The sequence below is a fragment of the Eretmochelys imbricata genome, chromosome 8 (genome assembly GCF_965152235.1).
Source record: "Eretmochelys imbricata isolate rEreImb1 chromosome 8, rEreImb1.hap1, whole genome shotgun sequence".
Classification (NCBI taxonomy): Eukaryota; Metazoa; Chordata; order Testudines; family Cheloniidae; genus Eretmochelys; species Eretmochelys imbricata.
Genome location: NC_135579.1, coordinates 63,325,002 through 63,344,900, shown reverse-complemented (window position 1 = coordinate 63,344,900; position 19,899 = coordinate 63,325,002). Strand labels below are relative to the sequence as shown.

Here is a 19,899-nt window from a genome sequence, read left to right as displayed (position 1 = left end):
CTCTTGTTGTAACTCTTGGCCTCCAGTATCCTCTTCCCCATTCTTAATTTTTTAATGTAATCCTTTGCTGCATTATTTAGATTGTATATCATTCAGGGCCCCCTGAATGATTTTGTCTGCCAAGGACTATGCACTCAAAGTAGCAATGTAAAAAATAATTAATTATAAATAATGATAACATAAGTCCATCTGAAACATCTAATATAAATTGTCCTTGCTGTCATTAGCTTTTCCACCCATTCTTTTGCAACAGCATGGTTTAAATCTGATTTCCCCCTGAGGACTGTTTTACTCCTCAGCAGTTATTGATTCCTATCTCCAGGATGCTCACAAATTTTAGTGGAAGTCAGACAAAAAACTAAGCTTGACTTTTCATATTCTACTGAGCTTTTAAGTATCTTTACATGAACAGTTTAACTGCTCTGCAGGAAGATGTTTCACCAACTACAAAATTCCTTTTGGTAAGAATATTACATAAACTAGATGGAAATCTGCTACATTCTGCTTTTTATTTTTCACAAGATATTTACGTAATCTATTCCTGTACACAATGTATGGCAGAATGATATGAACAATGCAGAGTTGATGCAATAGGACAGTAGTTCTGAATTAGGCTAGTGAGCTCAAAATATAGGGTCTAGGTTTAAAAATATTGGCCCTAATTCCTATGCTATCACAGAGGAGTTCAGAGCATAACTCAGGAAAAGCATGCATGTAAAAACAGCTTTAAGCTACCTTAGCGCTCTCTTACTGGACAGGTATATGAAGCCTGTCCCAGACAGGAAACTACAGCATCCTTAAGGCTACTCTAATTTGTGGCAGCTGCCAATGGCAGTCACTGTTCAGCCTCCCTTTTCCTTGACCAGTCTCCTGGTGCTGTCTGCAAAGAGAATAAATAGCGTAGAAGTCACTGTACACCGTTGTGGGATCCACTGCACTGGGGTGATCGTCGCATAGAGGGCTAGTCCAAGATTTGAGCTACTATAGCTGTTTCAAAGCAGAAGACTGGTGGAACCTTAGCCGAACCAATCTTCTCTCCCTTCCCTTTTCCACCCACATTGCAACACAGACACATTCACTAAAGTCATGTGGCGGAATCAACTTGTTCCCATTTCTTCTGCTGTAAATTAGTTCTTATGTCTTAGACATCAACTCCTATGTGTGTTATATTCTTTTCTTTTATACCTTTAGGCAGTTCTCCACTTTCATCTTTTTTTAATTGGGTTTCATACTAGTTCCAAGGTGTGTACTTTTTAAAAGATTGACAAGGCTGTGGCACACAAAGATAAGCACAAACAGTTCCCAGGAAGCAGATAAAAGTTCCAGTACATGAGGACATTGAACTCTCCAAAGTTCAAATGGTGTCTAAACATGACTGATCTTTCCTAATCTTTAGAGATTCAGATGTGATTTTTAACTTTTCCTATTTGGTTGAAATTATAGTAGATGTTTAAACTGTACTTTGTTCTGTTCTTTATATCTTTGCATTCTTTTCTCTTTGGTATACATCTCTTTTATTGAGACTTTTGTCTTTGTTTTCTAATTAAAAGCTTGAGTCTCCTCTGTGAAACTGGTTTCATGCAATTTATTTCAATAGAATTTAAACTGGTAACTCCATTGAAACAGTTTACAGAAACATAAAACTGCTATAAAAAAGTGGGGAATCAGGTCCGACATGTTTAAGTTGGAAATTTTCTGTCTAATCAGCCACTCCTATTGCTCATTTTCTCAACCAATGGAAGGTATTGTGAGTTTCAATAATCCTTTGCTTCATGACTGTTCTGTTAAGATCAGTAGACCTGGCTAAGGATTTATTCATTATTGTTTGTCTTGGACCAACAAAACTGAGTATTATGATGCTGCTGTTCATTTTAATTTTTTTCAGTGGTAAAAGTTAGAAACCATTATGAAGATGTAGTTTGATGTATTATGTTTAAAGTATAAAAGGAAGCAGAACACAGATCTGATAATCAAGCTGAAAATTATCCCTTTTTATCTTAAACAATTCTTAATAACATTATATAGAAAAAGAAATGGGACACTTTTTGGAAATATTAGTTGCATAAAGCACTCAGGTAGCAGCAAGGTATATAAGTAAGTTTTTGGAAAGCTGAGTAATTAAGCCTCTTATAAATTTTGGTATCATAGTCAGCCACTAGCTCCCACTATGCCCTCCAAGAAGTGTAGCCAGCCACAATAACCTGACTAGATAAGGACGTGGCACGAGATGTATTTATTCAGATGTATTAGATGAAAAACTAAAGGATAATATTCATGGTGGAGAAATATGTAAGGAAATAGATACATTGTGTTGGCAGTTATATACCCACAAAGTCATCTATTGAAAGTAAGCTGTACTACGCTGTGAGCAACCTTTCTGTTGTAGTATCAGAGGGGTAGTCATGTTAGTCTGTGTCTACAAATACAATGAGGACTCTTTAAGGTACTAACAGATTTATTTGGGCATAAGCTTTCATGGGTGGTAAACCACTTTTTCAGCTGCAAGGAGTGAAAAGTACAGATACAGGCATAGTTATACTGGCAAATGAAGAAGAGGGAGTTACTTTACAAGTGCAGAACCAGTGATAAGGCCAATTCAGTCAAGGTGGATGTGATCCACTCCCAATAATTGATGAAGAGGTGTCAATACCAAGCGAGGGAAAATTGCTTTTGTAGTGAGCCAGCCACTCCCAGTCCCTATTGAAGCCCAAACTGATGATGTTAAGTTTGCAAATGCATTGTAGCTCTGCCGTTTCTCTTTGAAGTCGTTTTTTGAAGTTTTTTTTGTTGAAGGCTACTTTGAAAGCTTTTGCCTTTGGTCGTGTGTACTTGTGCTACGATGTGGACAATGGCAGAGAGCTTGCAGCTAAACAGGTCCAGTTTGACCCAGACAGTCCTGAAACAAGCAAGGAAGTGAGCGCTCTGGAGTGTGAGATCCAACTGCTGAAGAATCTCCAGCATGACCGCATTGTTGAAGGCTACTTTTAAATCTGTTGAACGTCCAGGGAGATTGAAGTGTTCTCCTACTGGCTTTTGTTACCATTCCTGATGTCTGATTTGTGTCCATTTATTCTTTTACGTAGTGTCCCCGGTTTGGCCAATGTACATGGCAGAGGGGCATTGCTGGCACATGATGGCATATCACATTAGTAGATGTGCAGGTGAATGAGCCCCCTGATGGTGTGGCTGATGTGGTTGGGTCCTCTGATGGTGTCACTAGAGTAGATATGGGGACAGAGAAGGCAATGGGGTTTGTTACAGGGATTGGTTCCTGGGTTAGTGTTTCTGTGGTGTGGTGTGCAGTTGCTGGTGAATATTTGCTTCAGGTTGGGTGGCTGTCTGTAAGCAAGGACTGGCCTGCCTCCCAAGATCTGAGAGTGAGGGATCATTTTTCAGGATAGATTGTAGATCGTTGATGATGTGCTGGAGAGGTTTTAGCTGGGGGCTGTCCATGATGGCCAGTGGTGTTCTGTTATTTTCCTTGTTGGGCCTGTCCTGTAGTAAGTGATTTCTGGGTACCCATCTCGCTCTCTCAATCTATTTCCTCACTTCCCCAGGTGGGTATTGTAGTTTTAAAAATGCTTGATAAAGATCCTGTAGGTGTTTGTCTTTTTCTGAGGGATTGGAGCAAATGCAGTTGTATTTTAGGGCTTGGCTGTAGACAATGGATCGTGTGATGTTTCCTGAACGGAAGCTGGAGGCATGTAGGTAAGAATAGCGGTCAGTAGGTTTCCGGTATAGGGTGGTGTTTGTGACCATCACTTATTTGCACTGTAGGGTCCAGGAAGTGGATCTCTTGTGTGGACTGGTCCAGGCTGAGGTTGATGGTGGGGGGAAACTGTTGAAATCCAGGTGGAATTCTTCAAGGGCCTCCTTCCCGTTGGTCCATATGATGAAGATGTCATCAATGTAGTGCAAGTAGAGGAGGGGCGCTAGGGGACGAGAGCTGAGGAAGCATTCCTCTAAGTCAACCATAAAAATGTTGGCATACTGTGGGGCCATGTGGATACCCATAGCAGTGCCGCTGACTTGAAGGTATAGTTGTCCCCAAATCTGAAATGGTTGTGGATGAGGACAAAGTTATAAAGTTCAGCCACCAGTTGTGCCGTGGCCTCATCAGGGATACTGTCCTGACAGCTTGTAGTTCATCCTTGTGTGGAATATTGGTGTAAAGAGCTTCTACATCTATGGTGGCCAGGATGGTGTTTTCAGGAAGGTCACCAATGCATTGTAGTTTCCTCAGGAAGTCGGTGGTATCTCGAAGATAGCGAGGAGTGCTGGTAACTTTGTAGGAGTTGGTAGCTTTGTAGGAGTGCTGAACTTTGTAACTTTGTACTCACCCACATCTTCATCATATGCACCCACAGGAAGGAGGCCCTTTCTGCTGCCACGCTGGATTTCCTCTTAATGTTGCCTGTCAGCAGAGCTCTCCCTTGAAATCCCCCAACAAAATCCTACACAAAAAGTACAAAGAAACCAGTTTCCACCCTCTTTAGAATTAACCTTTGATGCTTAAGTTCCCCTGCTTGCTCTCCACTGACACCTACCAGGGCTCTCTCCCTAGAAGTCCCCATCCTGCTCTTTTATCAGGGTTATCCATCAGAGTTTGTTCTACCCCACGAGCTTCTCCTTGTCTCTCCTGACAGACTTCCCTACTCAGAAGAGGCTACAAGGGCCTACTTTCCCCTGGACTTCCTCCTTGATCCTCCAAGTCACTCCATTTGCTAGTGCCAACAGAGGGACAGGAGAGTTCTTTCCCTTTCTTCTTACAGTCTCCTTCTGCTCCCAGTTTCCTGGCTTTATCATCATCACCAGCCAGCTCCTCCTCAGCTAGGTGTCACCCTTAACTGACCCTGGCCCAGCCTCCGGGGTGACTAGGAGGGTTAATTTGCCCCTCCCATTCCAGTTAACTCTTTCAGAACCAGAATGGCATATATAGCTCACTACAGTGGAGCTGCAACACAGCCCATCAACAAACATTCATTCCAGCCTATGGGCTGGAGTAGACTATAGCTCTAGTATACCTCTACATAGTAAGTTTTGGGCCACTAGGTCTGTATAAGTGCTAATCACACAGCCTTTCTGATGCTTCACTCTCTGAGGCCAAGGTCAAGCCCCACTATCAGGCTTAAAAAATGCACAAGCTGTTGTGTAGGATCTCAGCACCTGGTGAACTTCATTCAATGGCAGCAAAGCCTTGGAGTGGCCAATGCTAAAAGCAAAGAGCTTGAAATCATCACACTGCAGATGCCAAGGCATATGGAAAGTAAGGGAGCAATGATTTTAACATTATAATAGCCCATATTTCTGTGAATGGATCTCTCTGTGTATACTCCAGTATTTAAAAATAACACTAAAAACGGAGCCTGACCCAAATAGACTGAAAAAGAGTCTAGGATTAAAACTTATAATTGATCTAAGGTAGGAATGTTAACTATCCATCTTCACTGGAATGGCATTTCCACAGTCCCCTTTATTAAATTTTCAGAACCAATTACAAAGACAGAAAAGTACTTCTTCAAGAATTCTTTTCTATCACTAAAACTTAAAAGGGACAAACTAATGAGAGTGTGGAGGAAAGATCTGAACTACCACCTCAGTGGAAAAAAAATGGAACAAAGTGTGTAGGAATACAAATTCAGCCAATGACTGAAGGTTGAAACTTATCCAACAAAAAATCATCTTCAGAACATTTTGGGATGTGTGAAAACTACAAATGCTAGAACAGTGAAGAGGAAACTGGGGATCTCATCCATATGTTATGGAAATGCGACTGCCCACTAGTAAACTATTTCTGGAGAAAATAAGAACTGCTAACACTATTATAAACACAGGGCCTGCCTAATGATTAAAGGTTTGTTTTTTTTTTTCATCTGGGAATTCTTAATGGTCAATTTTGGCCAATTAGATACCCTATGTCAAGAAATCATCTTTGATATACAGTAGAATTATGACTGAGAAATATGGAATTATTTAGAAATTACCTTTAAAACAGAAAGACAGTCAACAGCCTCCTAGGAGGATGCGACCACTAATATGCAAGCTCAGAGATGCACTGTACAGCAGGTGCAGTTAAAGAGCTTCACTGGTTAAAGGATTCTGCTAAATTCACAGATAATCCCTATCCTTGAACTTGCAAAGCTCATCGTAACCGGTAGAAATCTTTCAGACATTTTAAAGGCACCCAAATCAATATGAAAGTAAACTGAGAAACAAACAAACCCTAAGGACCAGGTTCAGCCACTCTTACTTACAGTTAATAGAACCCTATTCCACATGTAGCCCTATTGAGTTCAGTTGGACCACTCAGTCAGGTACTGTTCAGCATGAGTCAGGGAAGTAGAATCTGGCTTTAAATTTTGTATCTATAGATACATTTTATAAAGGTAAGATGTGCCCCCATTTATTTATTCTTATAATACAAGAGCAAGGGGATACTGAATTAAATTGAAAGGCAACAAATTTAAAACTGATATTTTTAAAAACACAATGCATAATTAACTTGCAGAACTCATTGCCCCAAGACATAATTGAAGCGCAAAGCTTAGTACTAGGATTCAAGATAGGATTAGATGATGTACATGCCAAAACTCCAGCATTTTAACTCCATCCCTGAGGAGGGAGGGAGGATCCATGAGAGCAAGAACAAGTGAAATGGAATGGGGAAGAGGAGGGGTTTGGAAAACGGGGAAGGGACAGAATTAGTGGGAACATAAGGAAATGCAATCAGAGGGAAAGGGAAAAGAGGAGGAATGGAGAAAGAGGAAGAGTCCAAGACAAGGAGATAAGTTTGAAACACTGTTTTAAGTATTGAACAGAAAGTTTAGGAGGAAACTATATTTCAACAGAATGATGACATTGTTGGGAGGCATTACAAATCTCAAGCCCCACCATGCAAGGGAGGGGAAGACAACACACATCTAAATGGAAGTGCTAGGGATGTCCTTAATGTCTGAAATACTATGTAATTGGGGAGAGCTGTATCTGTTTAACTGAGGGGTGAACTGAGCCTCTAGCACAGATTTGACAATTGCCATGTTGGCATTTAATTTGGGGGTGTAGTTAGCACTGAAAACTGAAGTATGCCAGTTGCTCACCAAGAAATCAGGGAACAGCCTTTAAGCTGTTAGAGCTGAGATCCCATGTTTTGGAGTCAATTTATACAAAAAACAGACCATGTTTTCTCCATGCAGCATCCAATTAGCATGAGATGTTGTTAGGCTACAAAAGATAATGTCACAAGCTATCCTGATCTGTACCTATTAGCTAACTAACCCCACCCGCTCCCAAAAAAATGTAGTATTCAACATTTCCACTAGCTTATATTAGTAGCTCTTGCTACCCAAAGTGGTATAATCCAAGATAAAGAATGTCAAATGTAATAAAATTATGTACAGGTTCTTGGTCACTAATTGTTTTTGCAAAAACAAAAAAGATAGTTTTAAAAAGCTCTGAAGATTGCAATGGTGCAGCTATATGCTATTTATTTTGGTCTGGTATGAGAAGGAAAAATTATCAGTACATCCTGTTATCTATAACACAACTATCTTTTTGCTGCCAACCACTAATCAAAACTTAACACCACTAGCACTATCATTTTATCCTTATTCCAAGATGACAGAACTTTATTATGAATAAATTACATTTAAATAACATTTTTAAAAAAACTCACTTTTGCTTTGAACCTGAACATTTTTTCTTCTTTGCTCAGTAATATATGCATTTGCAGAAAATAATTCTCCTTGCTAGTAAGATTCATAACACTTTGGATTTATTCCGGGTACTAGTTTTATTTTTCATTTCTTTATTCATTCTTTTTTTGTAGTATTTGCGGAATTCAGCATCTGGAGCGAGCAGGAAACAAGTTGACTCTCTTTGACTCCCTTTATTTCTGCATAGTGACATTTTCCACTGTGGGGTTTGGGGATGTTACACCCAAGATCTGGCCTTCAAAACTGCTGGTTGTCATTATGATCTGTGTTGCCCTTGTGGTGTTGCCCATACAGGTAAACTCTGATTGTTTTCCATTTGGAAGAGTTGGCAAAGTTTTGGGGGAAAGAGTATATTATCTTGAAATATATCTTGCAACTGTCCTTACTGTGTATATAATATAAAAAAAAAGTACACCATCTTGTGTGCTTCTTCATTTTATGCACAGAGTTGGAGCTTTCTTATTTGTCTTCCTGTTTGTAAAATAAATGTGTATATAGTTTATATATGCTAAAATGATAGAGGCTAACAAGTTTTCAAATCCTTGTAGAAGCTGTTGGCTCCAATCATACACCAAAGAACATACAGACACCATGTGTTGTCCAAATTTATCCTCATGCAGGGATTTACTTTATTGTGAACTTAAATAATAGCAGCAAAATCAATCAGCAGCCAAAGCTTTCTCCAGACACTTAGCTCTTCCTAGCATTTCTCCCTAGTTCTTTCTGCTTCAGAGTGACACCTCAACCCCTCTTGTACGACTAGGTCAGAGCTAATTGGACACGACAGATTTGATTTGTGACTCAGGCAAAAAGTCGTCTTGTCCTTATATATCTATGCAAGGTTCAAGCACCTTACATCAGGCTGACTGAACAGAAGAGCTCTACGCTCTCATGCGGTAACTCAGAATCTTCCTTTTTTTTTTTAACACCAAGTTAATATACTATCAGCTACATTTTAGTGGGCATGCAGTGAGAGAAGGGTTTTGTGTACTGGTCTGAACACAGGACTGGGGGCAAGCTCTTATCATGGCTCCGACTGAAACACTTAACATCCCTGCCTCAGTAGAATGTGGATGAGAAAACACTCCTGCCTCATTGGGTTGTTGTGAACATTAGCTAGCTTGTAAGGAGCTTAAAAGGTGAAATGGCATATGCAATGTGTATTAGTGGTACTAATTGTATATAAAACATTTGGACATTAGTTCATTGAATTAATGCTTTTATGTATTTAATTATTCCAGATACATTGCATATCATACTGATCCCTAGATTTCCCTTTATTAGGATCACAAAGCAGAATTTATTGGGAACCAGGAGATGCTGATTAAGGTGGTAGAGGGAAAAGTGCCACTTATTGAAGTCCACTTCAACATCTGTTGTAGTCAATACCAACAAATACCCAGTAGTTCTCCAGGAGCAGCAGGGACAGAACATGATGTTTCTATTAGCCATATGTTTAAGTGATGCCAATATTTAAGGTGCAGATCAGACAGTAAGAGATAATATGCAGACATCATTGTATCAAGTGTTGCCATCTTTAGATTTTTTAAAATCTCTGGGGAGAAACCGAGGCATTGTTCCATCTACAGAAGTAATATGTTGGTGTTTTTCTTACACTCCCATCTCCTGGAGTCATGTAAATTACAGATGAACCCTAAAGGCTCAAATACCAGAAAAAAAATACATTTAAAAATAATCTCATGAGTTAACTCAACTTTATGATTTTTGAATGCTTGAGAGTGGCCATATTGATGTATTATTGTGCCATCCCATCTGCTTGGTTGTAAATTGCTGCTCTTGAAAAGAAAAGATAAAGGGTGGGAGTTCTAAGTGTGTCTTTAATTGAGTGGATGGACTAAAGCATAAAATATAATTAACTCATACTGATAAAGATGCTTATATTGCACAGCTGCTTATATGTATTTATTCACTCTTGACAATATATTGCAGTTTGAACAGCTGGCTTATTTGTGGATGGAGAGACAGAAGTCTGGGGGTAACTACAGTCGACACAGAGCTCAGACAGAGAAACATGTGGTACTGTGCGTCAGCTCCCTGAAGATTGACTTGCTTATGGATTTCTTAAATGAGTTCTATGCTCATCCCAGACTGCAGGTATATTTACAATACAAGAGTAAAATAAGAAGAAATTCAGTTAGACATTGTCTGCAAGCAGCCAATCTTCAGAAATGGTCTGTAATTTGTGTGTCTGAATTAAAGAATGACTGACTGACTGACTGAAGGAAGTATAATTGCAAGAAGTAGCTTAGATCAAGTACTGGATGCATTCATTTTAAATGGATCTAAATTGGATCAAACAGATAGAAATATACTTGTCACACACAGAGTCTAATTACTTTGATTTATACCAGTTATCTTACAGCCAACTAATTTGGTGAAAATTCCCTTTGATTAACCCAATATGATGTATAAAAAGAAAAGAAAAATTGATCATTTCATGTTTTTCTGCTGTTCTGGGGCCTTATCCACTGAACTCAAAGAGCATTTTTAAACTTAACAATTATGATTGCTGCAGTTAAGACAGAACTGGATACAGTGCGATGGACACAGCCTGAAAGTCAACATTGCTCACAAGTGAGGAGTTTCTCAACATAAGCATTAAGAGAATTAGGGAATACAGATAAATGTCTTTTTCATATGGCTGACTATATCCTAATCTGCTCTGTGAACGTTTATTAAATCTGAAGGAGAGCCCTGTGTAAGCTCGAAAGCTTGTCTCTCTCACCAACAGAAGTTGGTCCAAAAAAGATATTACCTCACCCACTTTATCTCTTTAAATCTTCACAATAATTTCTGGGTAAAATGTATTAGAATTTTGGTTCCCTTATGACAAATTGTTAAAAATATATTTTGTGAGTTTTAGTATGGACTACTTCTATTTACTAAAAATACATTGCTACCTTTTGCTAAAGCACATATGGCGCTCTACATCATTAATTAATGGGCAAAATAAAATGTAACCTTTTCAACTTAAAAGCCTGATAGCACCATTCAACAATAACAGAACAAGAAAAAAAAATCCAAACTGTGATCTAAATTCACAGGCTAATTAAGAACAAAATGGCCATACTAGGTCAAACCAAAGGTCTGTCTAACCCAATATCCTGTCTTCTGACAGTTGCCCGTGCCAGATACTTCAGAAGAAGCAAAGAGAACAGCAATTTATCAAGTGATTCATCCCCAGTCGTTCAGTCTGAGCTTCCAGCAGTCAGAGGTTTGGGAAGACTCAGAGCATGGATTGTATACCTGACCATTTTGGCTAATAGCCACTGATGGACCTGTTCTTCCATGTTATACTTTTGGCCTGCACAACATCCCCTGGCAATGAGTTCCACAGGTTGACTGTGCATTCTGTGAAGTACTTCCTTATGTTTGTTTTAGACCTGCTTGTAGCAAAGTGCAGCAGGGCCCCCCTTGGCTCCTTCCTGTGCTAGGTCCATAACGTCACACTGAGACCCTGGGGTTAATAATAATCACTGATGCCGTTTATTCACAGGCTTGTTCCCACCACCTTTTTTCACTATGTATTGTTGGTCCCTCATTATCGGAAGGAAGGAAGGAAGGAAGGAAGGAAGGACTACCTCCCTGCTTCCACTCCTGCCTTTTTCCTTTCTTTCTGTGCCCCCTTTGGCTTCCTTCCCCTGCAGCTTTTATACAGCCCCAGGCTAATTAGGTGATAGCTGTCTCTGCTTCCCCAATTAGGGCCAGGTTATTCCCCTAAATGGGAGCTGGTGTGAGAGGGCATAATAGGCAACCCTTTGCCCAGCACCCTGTCACACACCTCCCCCCCTTCTCCAACCACCAGATTTGCACCTATGTATCCTCTCCTTTCTCTACTGGGGCGGCGGGTGGGGGGGGACGACCCTACGGTGCAGTCTTTTCCCCCTTTTTTGAGTCAATCACAGGGTTTGCTGTGTGGAGTTCTTTCATCCCGCAACCACAGAAACTACATTGTGTGTGGGGTGGCTGGCCCCACAGCTCCACCAAAACCCACAGGTCCTCGTACCATTCAGAGCCTCCTGGGTGTTCCCTTGTTCTCTCCCCCCTTCCTTTCTGTCAGGGGTTCAGAGTTAGTCCCAGCCCTCTCCCAGACACTCAGGGCTTCTGGTCCCCCAAGCTCGTCCAACGGGGCCTGGGTCTCTGGGAGGGGGGTCCGCTAATAAAGTCCTCCATTGGGCCTTGCTCTCCAGTCAAGGACCTGGGGGTGAATGTCTCACCCATAACTTCCTTCTCAGGCTCTGTTGGCTAGGGGTTTTCTGCCCGCATCCTCAGGGAACCTCCCTTTTTTTTTTTTTTTTTTCTTTTCTTGGGCTTTCTCCCTCTGCCCACATTCCCTCCTGGGAAGGGGTCTCAGTCCGTACCCGCTACCGCCAGATAAGGCGGTCCCTTTACTACCCCGACCCATTGCCACTTAAACCTGCCCCGAACCTCAAGGGGCACCTGGGCCATAAGGTTTTGCCTCCTATCCCTGTGGATGCATTCTATGTCCATCTTCACATTTGAAATCCACCAGTGCGGCTGCACCAGCTTCCTTTGTACCAGAGAGCAGGCTGAGGCAAAGTCCACCAGGCCTCACTGGGGTTTCCTCCCCACCATTACTGGAATGGTGGACAGCTTCTGCCCCTGCCCAACCACAAAACTTTGCCCACCTACAATCCATGGGTGGGCAGTCCCCCTTCTTGTGTTCCAATCATCCGCACTGCCAGCAGACAACTGATCTGGACCCTGTGAGAGCCCCTAGTGTGTCCTCCCGTTTGTTCTCTGGGGCCTTCCTGGTTCTCTGGGCCTTCTCCGAGTCTCCACTTCCTTGCTTGGCTGTCCACCTCCGCATACTCCTCTGTAAGCTTTACAGCCGCCTCAACTATATTTGGTTGGTGTCTCCACACCCACACCTTTATTTTGTCTGGAAGGCCCTATAAAAACTGCTCCAGGACGAGCACCTCCATAATATCCCTCACTGTCTGGGCGTCTGGGCGGAACTTCTGACGGTACTTCTCCAAGGACAGCCCTACCCAATCCAGGATGGCTGCCTTTACCGCTTCATAATTCCTGGCTTGCTCTTCACTTAGGGCCATGTAGGCTCTTGGGCTTTGCCGGCTAGGTAGGGAGCCAGTCGCAGGGCCCCAAGTTCCCCTGTCGTATCCAGCCCCCGCAGCTACCCACTCAAAGCTGCCTAGGAAAGCATCAGTCTGGTCCATTTTACATAGTCCTAAGCCCGGCACCTGAGTGCCATCCCCTCCTGTGGAACTCACCACTTTCTGCAGGAGCTACTGCTGGATGCCAGCCTGCTCCCAAATAAAGTCCTGCAGGCTCTTCTGCTGTTCTGCCTGCCAGGTGAGCAAGGCCTGTCTCTCCAGTGGTGGGCTTGCTGAAAACTCTGCATTGACTTTTGCACCTTCTCCTGCTGCTTTACCAGCCATTGCAGGATCTCCTCCATCTCTGGGCTGCCAAACACTTGCTCTAGCATGGGATCTTGGACAAGCTCCCATGTGTAGCAGAGTCTCCCTTGGCTCCTGCCTCTGCTAGGTCCACAAAGTCACTCTGAGACCCTGGGGTTAGTAACCACTGGTGCACAGGCTTGTTCCCACCATTGTTTCACTGTGTACAGTTGGCCCTTCACCATCTGCAGGAGGGAGGGAAGAGCTAATTCCCTGCTTCCACTCCTATCTTTTCCCTTTCTTCCATCCCCTGAGGCTTTTATATAGCCCCAGGCTAATTAGGCAAAAACTGTCTCTGTTCCCCCAGTTAGGACCAGGTTATCTCCAGCTAGCTCTAATTTATTCCCTTAAATGGGAGCTGGTGTTTACAGGGCTGAATCAGCAACCCTTTGCCCATCATGCTGCCACACTGCTGCCTATTAATTTCATTATGTGATGCCTATTTTGTGTGTTATGTGCAGGGGCAAACAACACATTCATTTTCTCCACACCATTCATGATTTTATAGACCTCTATCATATCTCCCCTCAGCCATCTCCTTTCCAAGCTTTTTAATCTCTCCTTCTATAGAAACTGTTGTATATCCCTAATCATTTTTGTTGCCATTTGCTACATTTTCAATTCTAATATATATTTGTAGATGGGACAACCAGAACTGCACACAGTATTCAAGGTGTGGGTGTACCAGATTTATTTAGTGGCATTATGATATTTATTGTCATTTTCTATACCTTTCTGAATGCTTCCTAACATTAGCTTTTTTGACTGCTGCTGCACATTGAGAAGATGTTTTCAGAGAACTATCCACAATGATTCCAAGATCACTTCCTTGAGTGTTAACAGCTAACTAAGACCAAATCATTGTGATGTATAGTTGGCATTATGTTTTCCAATGTGCACTTATCAACACTGAAATTCATCTGCCAATTTCTTGCCCACACATCCAGTTTTGTGAAATCCCTTTGTCACTCTTCATTGTCAGGTTTGGGCTTAACTATTTTAAGTAATTTTGTATCCTCTACCAACTTAGCCACCTCACTGCTTATCCCTTTTTCCAGATCATTTATGCATATGTTCAACAGCACAGATTCCCATACAGATCCTTGAGGGACCTTGCTATTTACTTCTCTCCGTTATGAAAACTGATCATTATTTCTACCCTTTGTTTCCTATCTTTTAACCAGTTACTGATCCATGAGAGGACCTTCCCTCATCCCATGACTGCTTACTTTGCTTAAGAGCCTTTGGTGAGGGACCTTGTCAAAGGCTTTCTGAAATTTAAAGTGCACTATATCCACTACTAGATCACCCTGGACCACGTGCTTGTTGACCCCCTCAGAGGATTCTAATAAATAGGTGAAACACAATTTCTCTTTAAAAAAGCCATGTTGACTCTTCTCCAACAAACTGTGTTCATCTAGGTGTCTGATAATTCTGTTCTTGACTATAGTTTCAATCTATTTGCTTGATACTATAATTTCCAGGATCGCCTCTGGAGCCTTTTTTAAAAAAATGGCTTCACATTAGTTGTCCACGAGTCATCTGAGGCTGATTTAAGTGATAGGTTACATATCACAGTCAAAAGTTCTACAGATTTCATATATGAGTTCTTTTAAAATTCTTGGATGTATACTATCTGGTCCTGGAGACTTATTACTGTTAAATTTATCAGTTTGTTCCAAATCTTCATATTGAGACCTCAGCGTGGGGCAGTTCCTCAGATTTGTTACCAAAAAAGAATGGCTCAGGTGTGGAAATCTCCCTCACATCCTCTGCAGCGAAGACCAATGCAAATAATTCATTTAGCTTCTCTGCAATGGCTTGGCCTTCCTTAAGTGCTCCTTCCGCACCTGAATCATCCAGGGCTCCCCTGATTTTTTGGCAAGCTTCGTGTTTTTGATGTACTACCAAAAATTATTGCTGTTCGTTTCTGTCTTTTGCTAGTTGCTCTTCAAATTCTTTTTTGGGCCTGCCTAATTATACTTTTACACTTGGCTTGTCAGAGTGAATGCTCCTTTTTATTTTCCTTAGTAGGATTTGGCTTCCAATTTTTAAAGGATTTATTTTTTTGTCTCTAACCACCCCTTTTACTGTATTGTTTAGCCATGGCAGTATTTTTTGGTCTTTTTTTTTTTTTTTTAATTTGGTGTATACATATAGTTTTCTCTATTGTGGTGGTTTTAAAAAATTTTCCATGCAGCTTGCAGGCATTTCCCTTTTGTGACTGTTCCTTTTTTGTTTAATTAGCTTCCTCATATTTGTTTAGTTTCCCTTTTTGAAGTTAAATGCTACTGTGGTGGGTTTCTTTGGTATATTCCCCCCACCCCCGCACCCCAGACGTTAACTTTAATTACATTATGGTTGCTGTTATTGAGAAGTTCAGCTAGATTCACCTCTTGAACCAGATCCTGTGCTACACTTAGGACTAAATTAAGAATTGCCTCTCCTCTTGTGGGTTCTAGGACTAGCTGCTCTAAGAAGCAGTCATTAACAGTGTCGAGAAATTTTATCTCTGCATCCCATCATGAAGTGACATGTTCCTATTTGATATGGGGATAGTTAAAATCCCCTATTATCACCATTTTTTCTGCCTTTGTTGGTTATCTAATCTCCCTAAGCATTTAACAGTCACCTCCCTGGTCCGGTGGTCAATAATATATTCCTAATGCTATACTATTATTCAAGCATAGAATTTCTATCCATAGAGATTCTTTGGTACTGTTTGTTTTTTACCGTATATGACTGTTCTTTCTTTCAGTGTCACTTCTCCATGATTGTGACCTATTCAATGTCCGATTATCATTGTTCCAACAAGTTTTTGTTATGTCTATTATATCTATATGCTCATTTAACACCAGCCACTCAAGTTCACTCATCTTAGTATTTAGACTTCTATCATTTGTATACAAATACTTATAGAATTTGTCAATATTTAGTTGTCTGCCTTCATGTGATGTAATTGAATGGGATTCTTTTTTGACTGTTTCTTCAGTTCCTACCCGTACTTTATCAACTTCTAGCCTCTCCTTTTTACTAGGATATAGAGTATCCCTGTTAAAAAAAATCCTCCCCTAAAGAATGTCTCTCCAAACCGTGTGCTCCTCTATACCTGTCAGCTTTCCCCCAGCCCTTAGTTTAAAAAGTCCTCTATGATATTTTTAATGTCACCCACAAGCAATCTGATTCTGTTTTGGTTTTGGTGGAGCCCATCCTTACTGTATAGGCTCCTCCTTTCCCAAAAGGTTCCCCAGTTCCTAATAAACCTAACTCCCTCCTCCACTCACCATCATGTATCCATATATTGAGACCTTGCAGTTTTGCCTGTTTAACTGGCCCTGGGCATAGAACTGGAGGCCTTTTAGAGAATGCCACCATGAAGGTCCTGGACTTGAACCTCTTACCTAGCAGGCTAAATTGGCCTACAGGACCTCTCTCCTACCTTTCCCTATATTATTGGTACCTACATGGACCATGACCACCCCAGCACCACACATTAGTCTGTGTACCTGTCTGCAGAGGTCTTCAACCTTCGTATCCAGCAGGCAATGTACCGTGTGGTTCTCCCAGTCATCACAAACACAACTATCTATACTTCTAATAATCAATTAATTAATATTAATATTACTTGTCTCTTCCTAACAGGGGTCCCCTCGCCTGGAAATGTATTCTCTGAACAAGAGGATAGCATGAAGTCATCTGGAAAGAGGGTCCCAACTATAGGTTCATTTCCCTTTGCTCTAGGTTGATCTTCTCTGAGACTTTTATCCTCCTCAGCAACACAGAGGATGATAACCAAACATGTATTTCACATGTAGGTCCAGATCCACAAATGTTCTTAGGAACATTTGCTCCAGACATAGTCACTGAAGATCCAGATTTAGGCACTTAAGACCCAGTTTTGGCTCCACTGAGATTCACAATACTTTCTAAACTCACTTGACATGTAAGGGTAAATGTTGCTTCTTCACCTAAGTTCCTGCTTCTGGGCACGTACATTTCTGCCTCAGTTTACGTGCCTATCTCCCACTTAAGCTCCAGAGCCATCCATGACCTCAGGGAAGATAAGCATTCAGCTGCCTAAGTCATGTGAAGAGGCAAGATTGCGATATGCACATTCAGAGGCTGCCTAAAAGATCAGGTCCCATTCGAAATCTGGTGGCAGCAGAAGAAGGTTGTGGTGCCCCCCTTATAACTTTTAGCCCAGTGATTAGAGCAATCACCTGGGATATGGGAGACCCTCATTCAATTCATAATTGTGTGTACAGTGTATATTTAATAGCCAGGCCAGGTGCTGAGATGATACCCTGGGGAGAAGGGGAGCAAAATCCTCCTACCACAGGTCCCAGAGGTTCCGTCATCTCAGTGGTGGAAGTATCCTACAAAGGACACTTATGCAATAAGTGATCTCTTATGAAAGCAGCAGAGGATCTGTACTATGCTGGATCCAATTCACTACTCTTCCTGCACAGTTTCATTGGAGGAAGGAAAGACATCCTGAATTCCTCCTCTTCATTCCACCACCTGCTCACAGCAGAACCACATCGGAAACGGAGACTGAATTTGACCCTTAATCTGGGGAAAACATCCATAATATTTGCTTGTTTCCATCAAGGCCAACCTAATAAATTTACCAGCTATAAACTGGATGGGGATCTGAATTGTTTATGAAAAATGTTGTAACAATTTTTAAAGCTCCAGTTTTATTATAGAATCTGAAATGTGCAATGTTGAAATAGTTTATCCAAGAAACCATTTTAAAAGTTATTAGATACTTTTTCACCTTCAGATTCTCTATTAACCTATACTCCAGTGACAACAGAAGGTAACAGTAAATAATCTATGTGCCTTTTCTATTCTCCTTTATATTTTTGACAGGACTATTATGTGGTTATTTTGTGTCCTACTGAGATGGATGCTCAAGTGAGAAGGGTGTTGCAAATTCCAATGTGGTCTCAAAGAGTTATCTATCTGCAAGGCTCAGCACTGAAAGATCAGGACCTGTTGAGAGCTAAGTAGGCAAAAACTAATATATTTTTCATTTATTTGTTTCAACTCATACTTCTGAAATAAGGTTTACAAACAACATGAGACAGATTAGAAAAGAAGTTTGAGCATTTTAGAAGGGTAACATGAGTAAATCTTTGGCATAATTTAGCTTTGTTCCTAACTTTTTTTTAAAGCCATTTCTTAATCTAACTCTACTTTACTGGACCAAGCTTTTCGTCACTTGTCTCTTCTGTCTCAATTTTAAAAGCAGCATTAAAACAATTCAGAAATAAATCAAATAATTGCTTTTCATGACAAAATGACTTACCAGTTGATGCACTGACTTGTGGCTGGGTGTGCTCTCTCCATAGTCTTGCCAACCAGCTGTCCAGGTCCACTGGCTGTCCCCTTCATCTTGGGCTTGACCTTCTAGCCAGGACACATTTAGTCTCACTCCTTTGGGGAAAAAACAGAGTTTAACTCAGTAGTTCCTTGCCCTTGCATCAGTGGCCCAGGTCCAAGCCCAATAATGCTTCTAGCCCCTTGTGTCTGGTATCTGTGAGGCTTTAGGAGAATTCAGTCCCTCTTCCTACTTAGAGTTTCAGCCCAGGGACACTGAAGCATGTGATTAAGTTTTATATCGTCAGAACTCTTGCTTCTTCCCTGGACTACTTCCTCAGTCAGCCCACCATCTCCTCAAGGGACTTACATTCTTAGCAGAGATCTACTGTGGGATCAAGCCCCTGATCCCAGTTCCTAACATGACAAAGGAAATAAAGCTAAACTAATAGAAATAAAGAGCAGCACAATCCCTCAAGAGTCCTTTAACCACCTGTACTACTGCTCCATCTTGACAGGAAACCTAAAGCAGCTTGGCCCTTGACTGGGCTCCTGTTTGGGAGCTGAAAATGAAAAGTCTGTCTATCTTCCTGGGATGGAGCCCTCTGGTCTGGGCTTCTCCCTTTAAGCCTCCTGCTCGAGCCTGGCATAGTTTACAGTTGTGGCAAGGCAGGGCTGCCTGAGCCTATATCTGCTTTTTAACCACTTTTTGTCTTGTGGTGTTTGTATACTTTAAGATACAACACTGGATACTGGAAAGCTGATAAGTGGTTTTAGAATTCGCATGAGTGATATGATTCAGTGGTATCTGGACCAACTGAAGTAAAAAGAAAGAAAACAAAAGCAAATATTCCCCTTCACATCTTGCACCCATTCCATTTTAACCTCATTCAACACAATCCCCACACTGTAAGAAACTTGCTTTACCTGGTTGTGACAGAGTGCTGGGCAACAGCAGAACCAGCACTCTGATCACTTTATCACCAGTTAGTTGCAGAGGAGTAAACCTGACTATGATGATTGTTCCTAACTGATAGATTGAGGATGATCTGGAGAGAGCTACAAGGCTAATAAATCCATTAGCCCGGAAAGTAGAAAAGTCATAGGAAAGAAGTGACACAGGGGAGAGATGGCAAGAGAAGTCCCAAGAGCAACTTTTGAGGGAGAGATCTCTTTCCTCTCCTGTCCTTGGTGTAAGAAGCTGCTATTATACATAAGTTGCTGCACAATGAAGTCAAGGTGCCAGGGGAACATTTTAAATAAACCACATGCGGTATTTACAAGCAGAGAGTCTCCAAGTAGTCTATATGTTCAGAGGAAGATAGAAGTGGAAGGTGTGCCCTTTTACATGAGTCTGCTATGCCTCCATGCCCTCCTCCTTCAACACCTTCATTACAACAAGC

General features: G+C 41.3%; 1 protein-coding gene across 3 annotated transcripts in view; it reads left to right on the top strand.

The window, feature by feature from the left end:
• The window catches only part of KCNT2 (potassium sodium-activated channel subfamily T member 2), a 293,358-nt gene that overhangs the window by 141,601 nt on the left and 131,858 nt on the right, over positions 1–19,899 (top strand). For all 3 annotated transcript variants that reach the window (XM_077824102.1, XM_077824101.1, XM_077824100.1), the window contains exons 9-11: positions 7,826–8,006; positions 9,663–9,827; positions 18,047–18,183. In XM_077824102.1, coding sequence (XP_077680228.1) covers positions 7,826–8,006; positions 9,663–9,827; positions 18,047–18,183 — 483 coding nt within the window. The remainder of the gene's footprint in view (positions 1–7,825; positions 8,007–9,662; positions 9,828–18,046; positions 18,184–19,899) is intronic.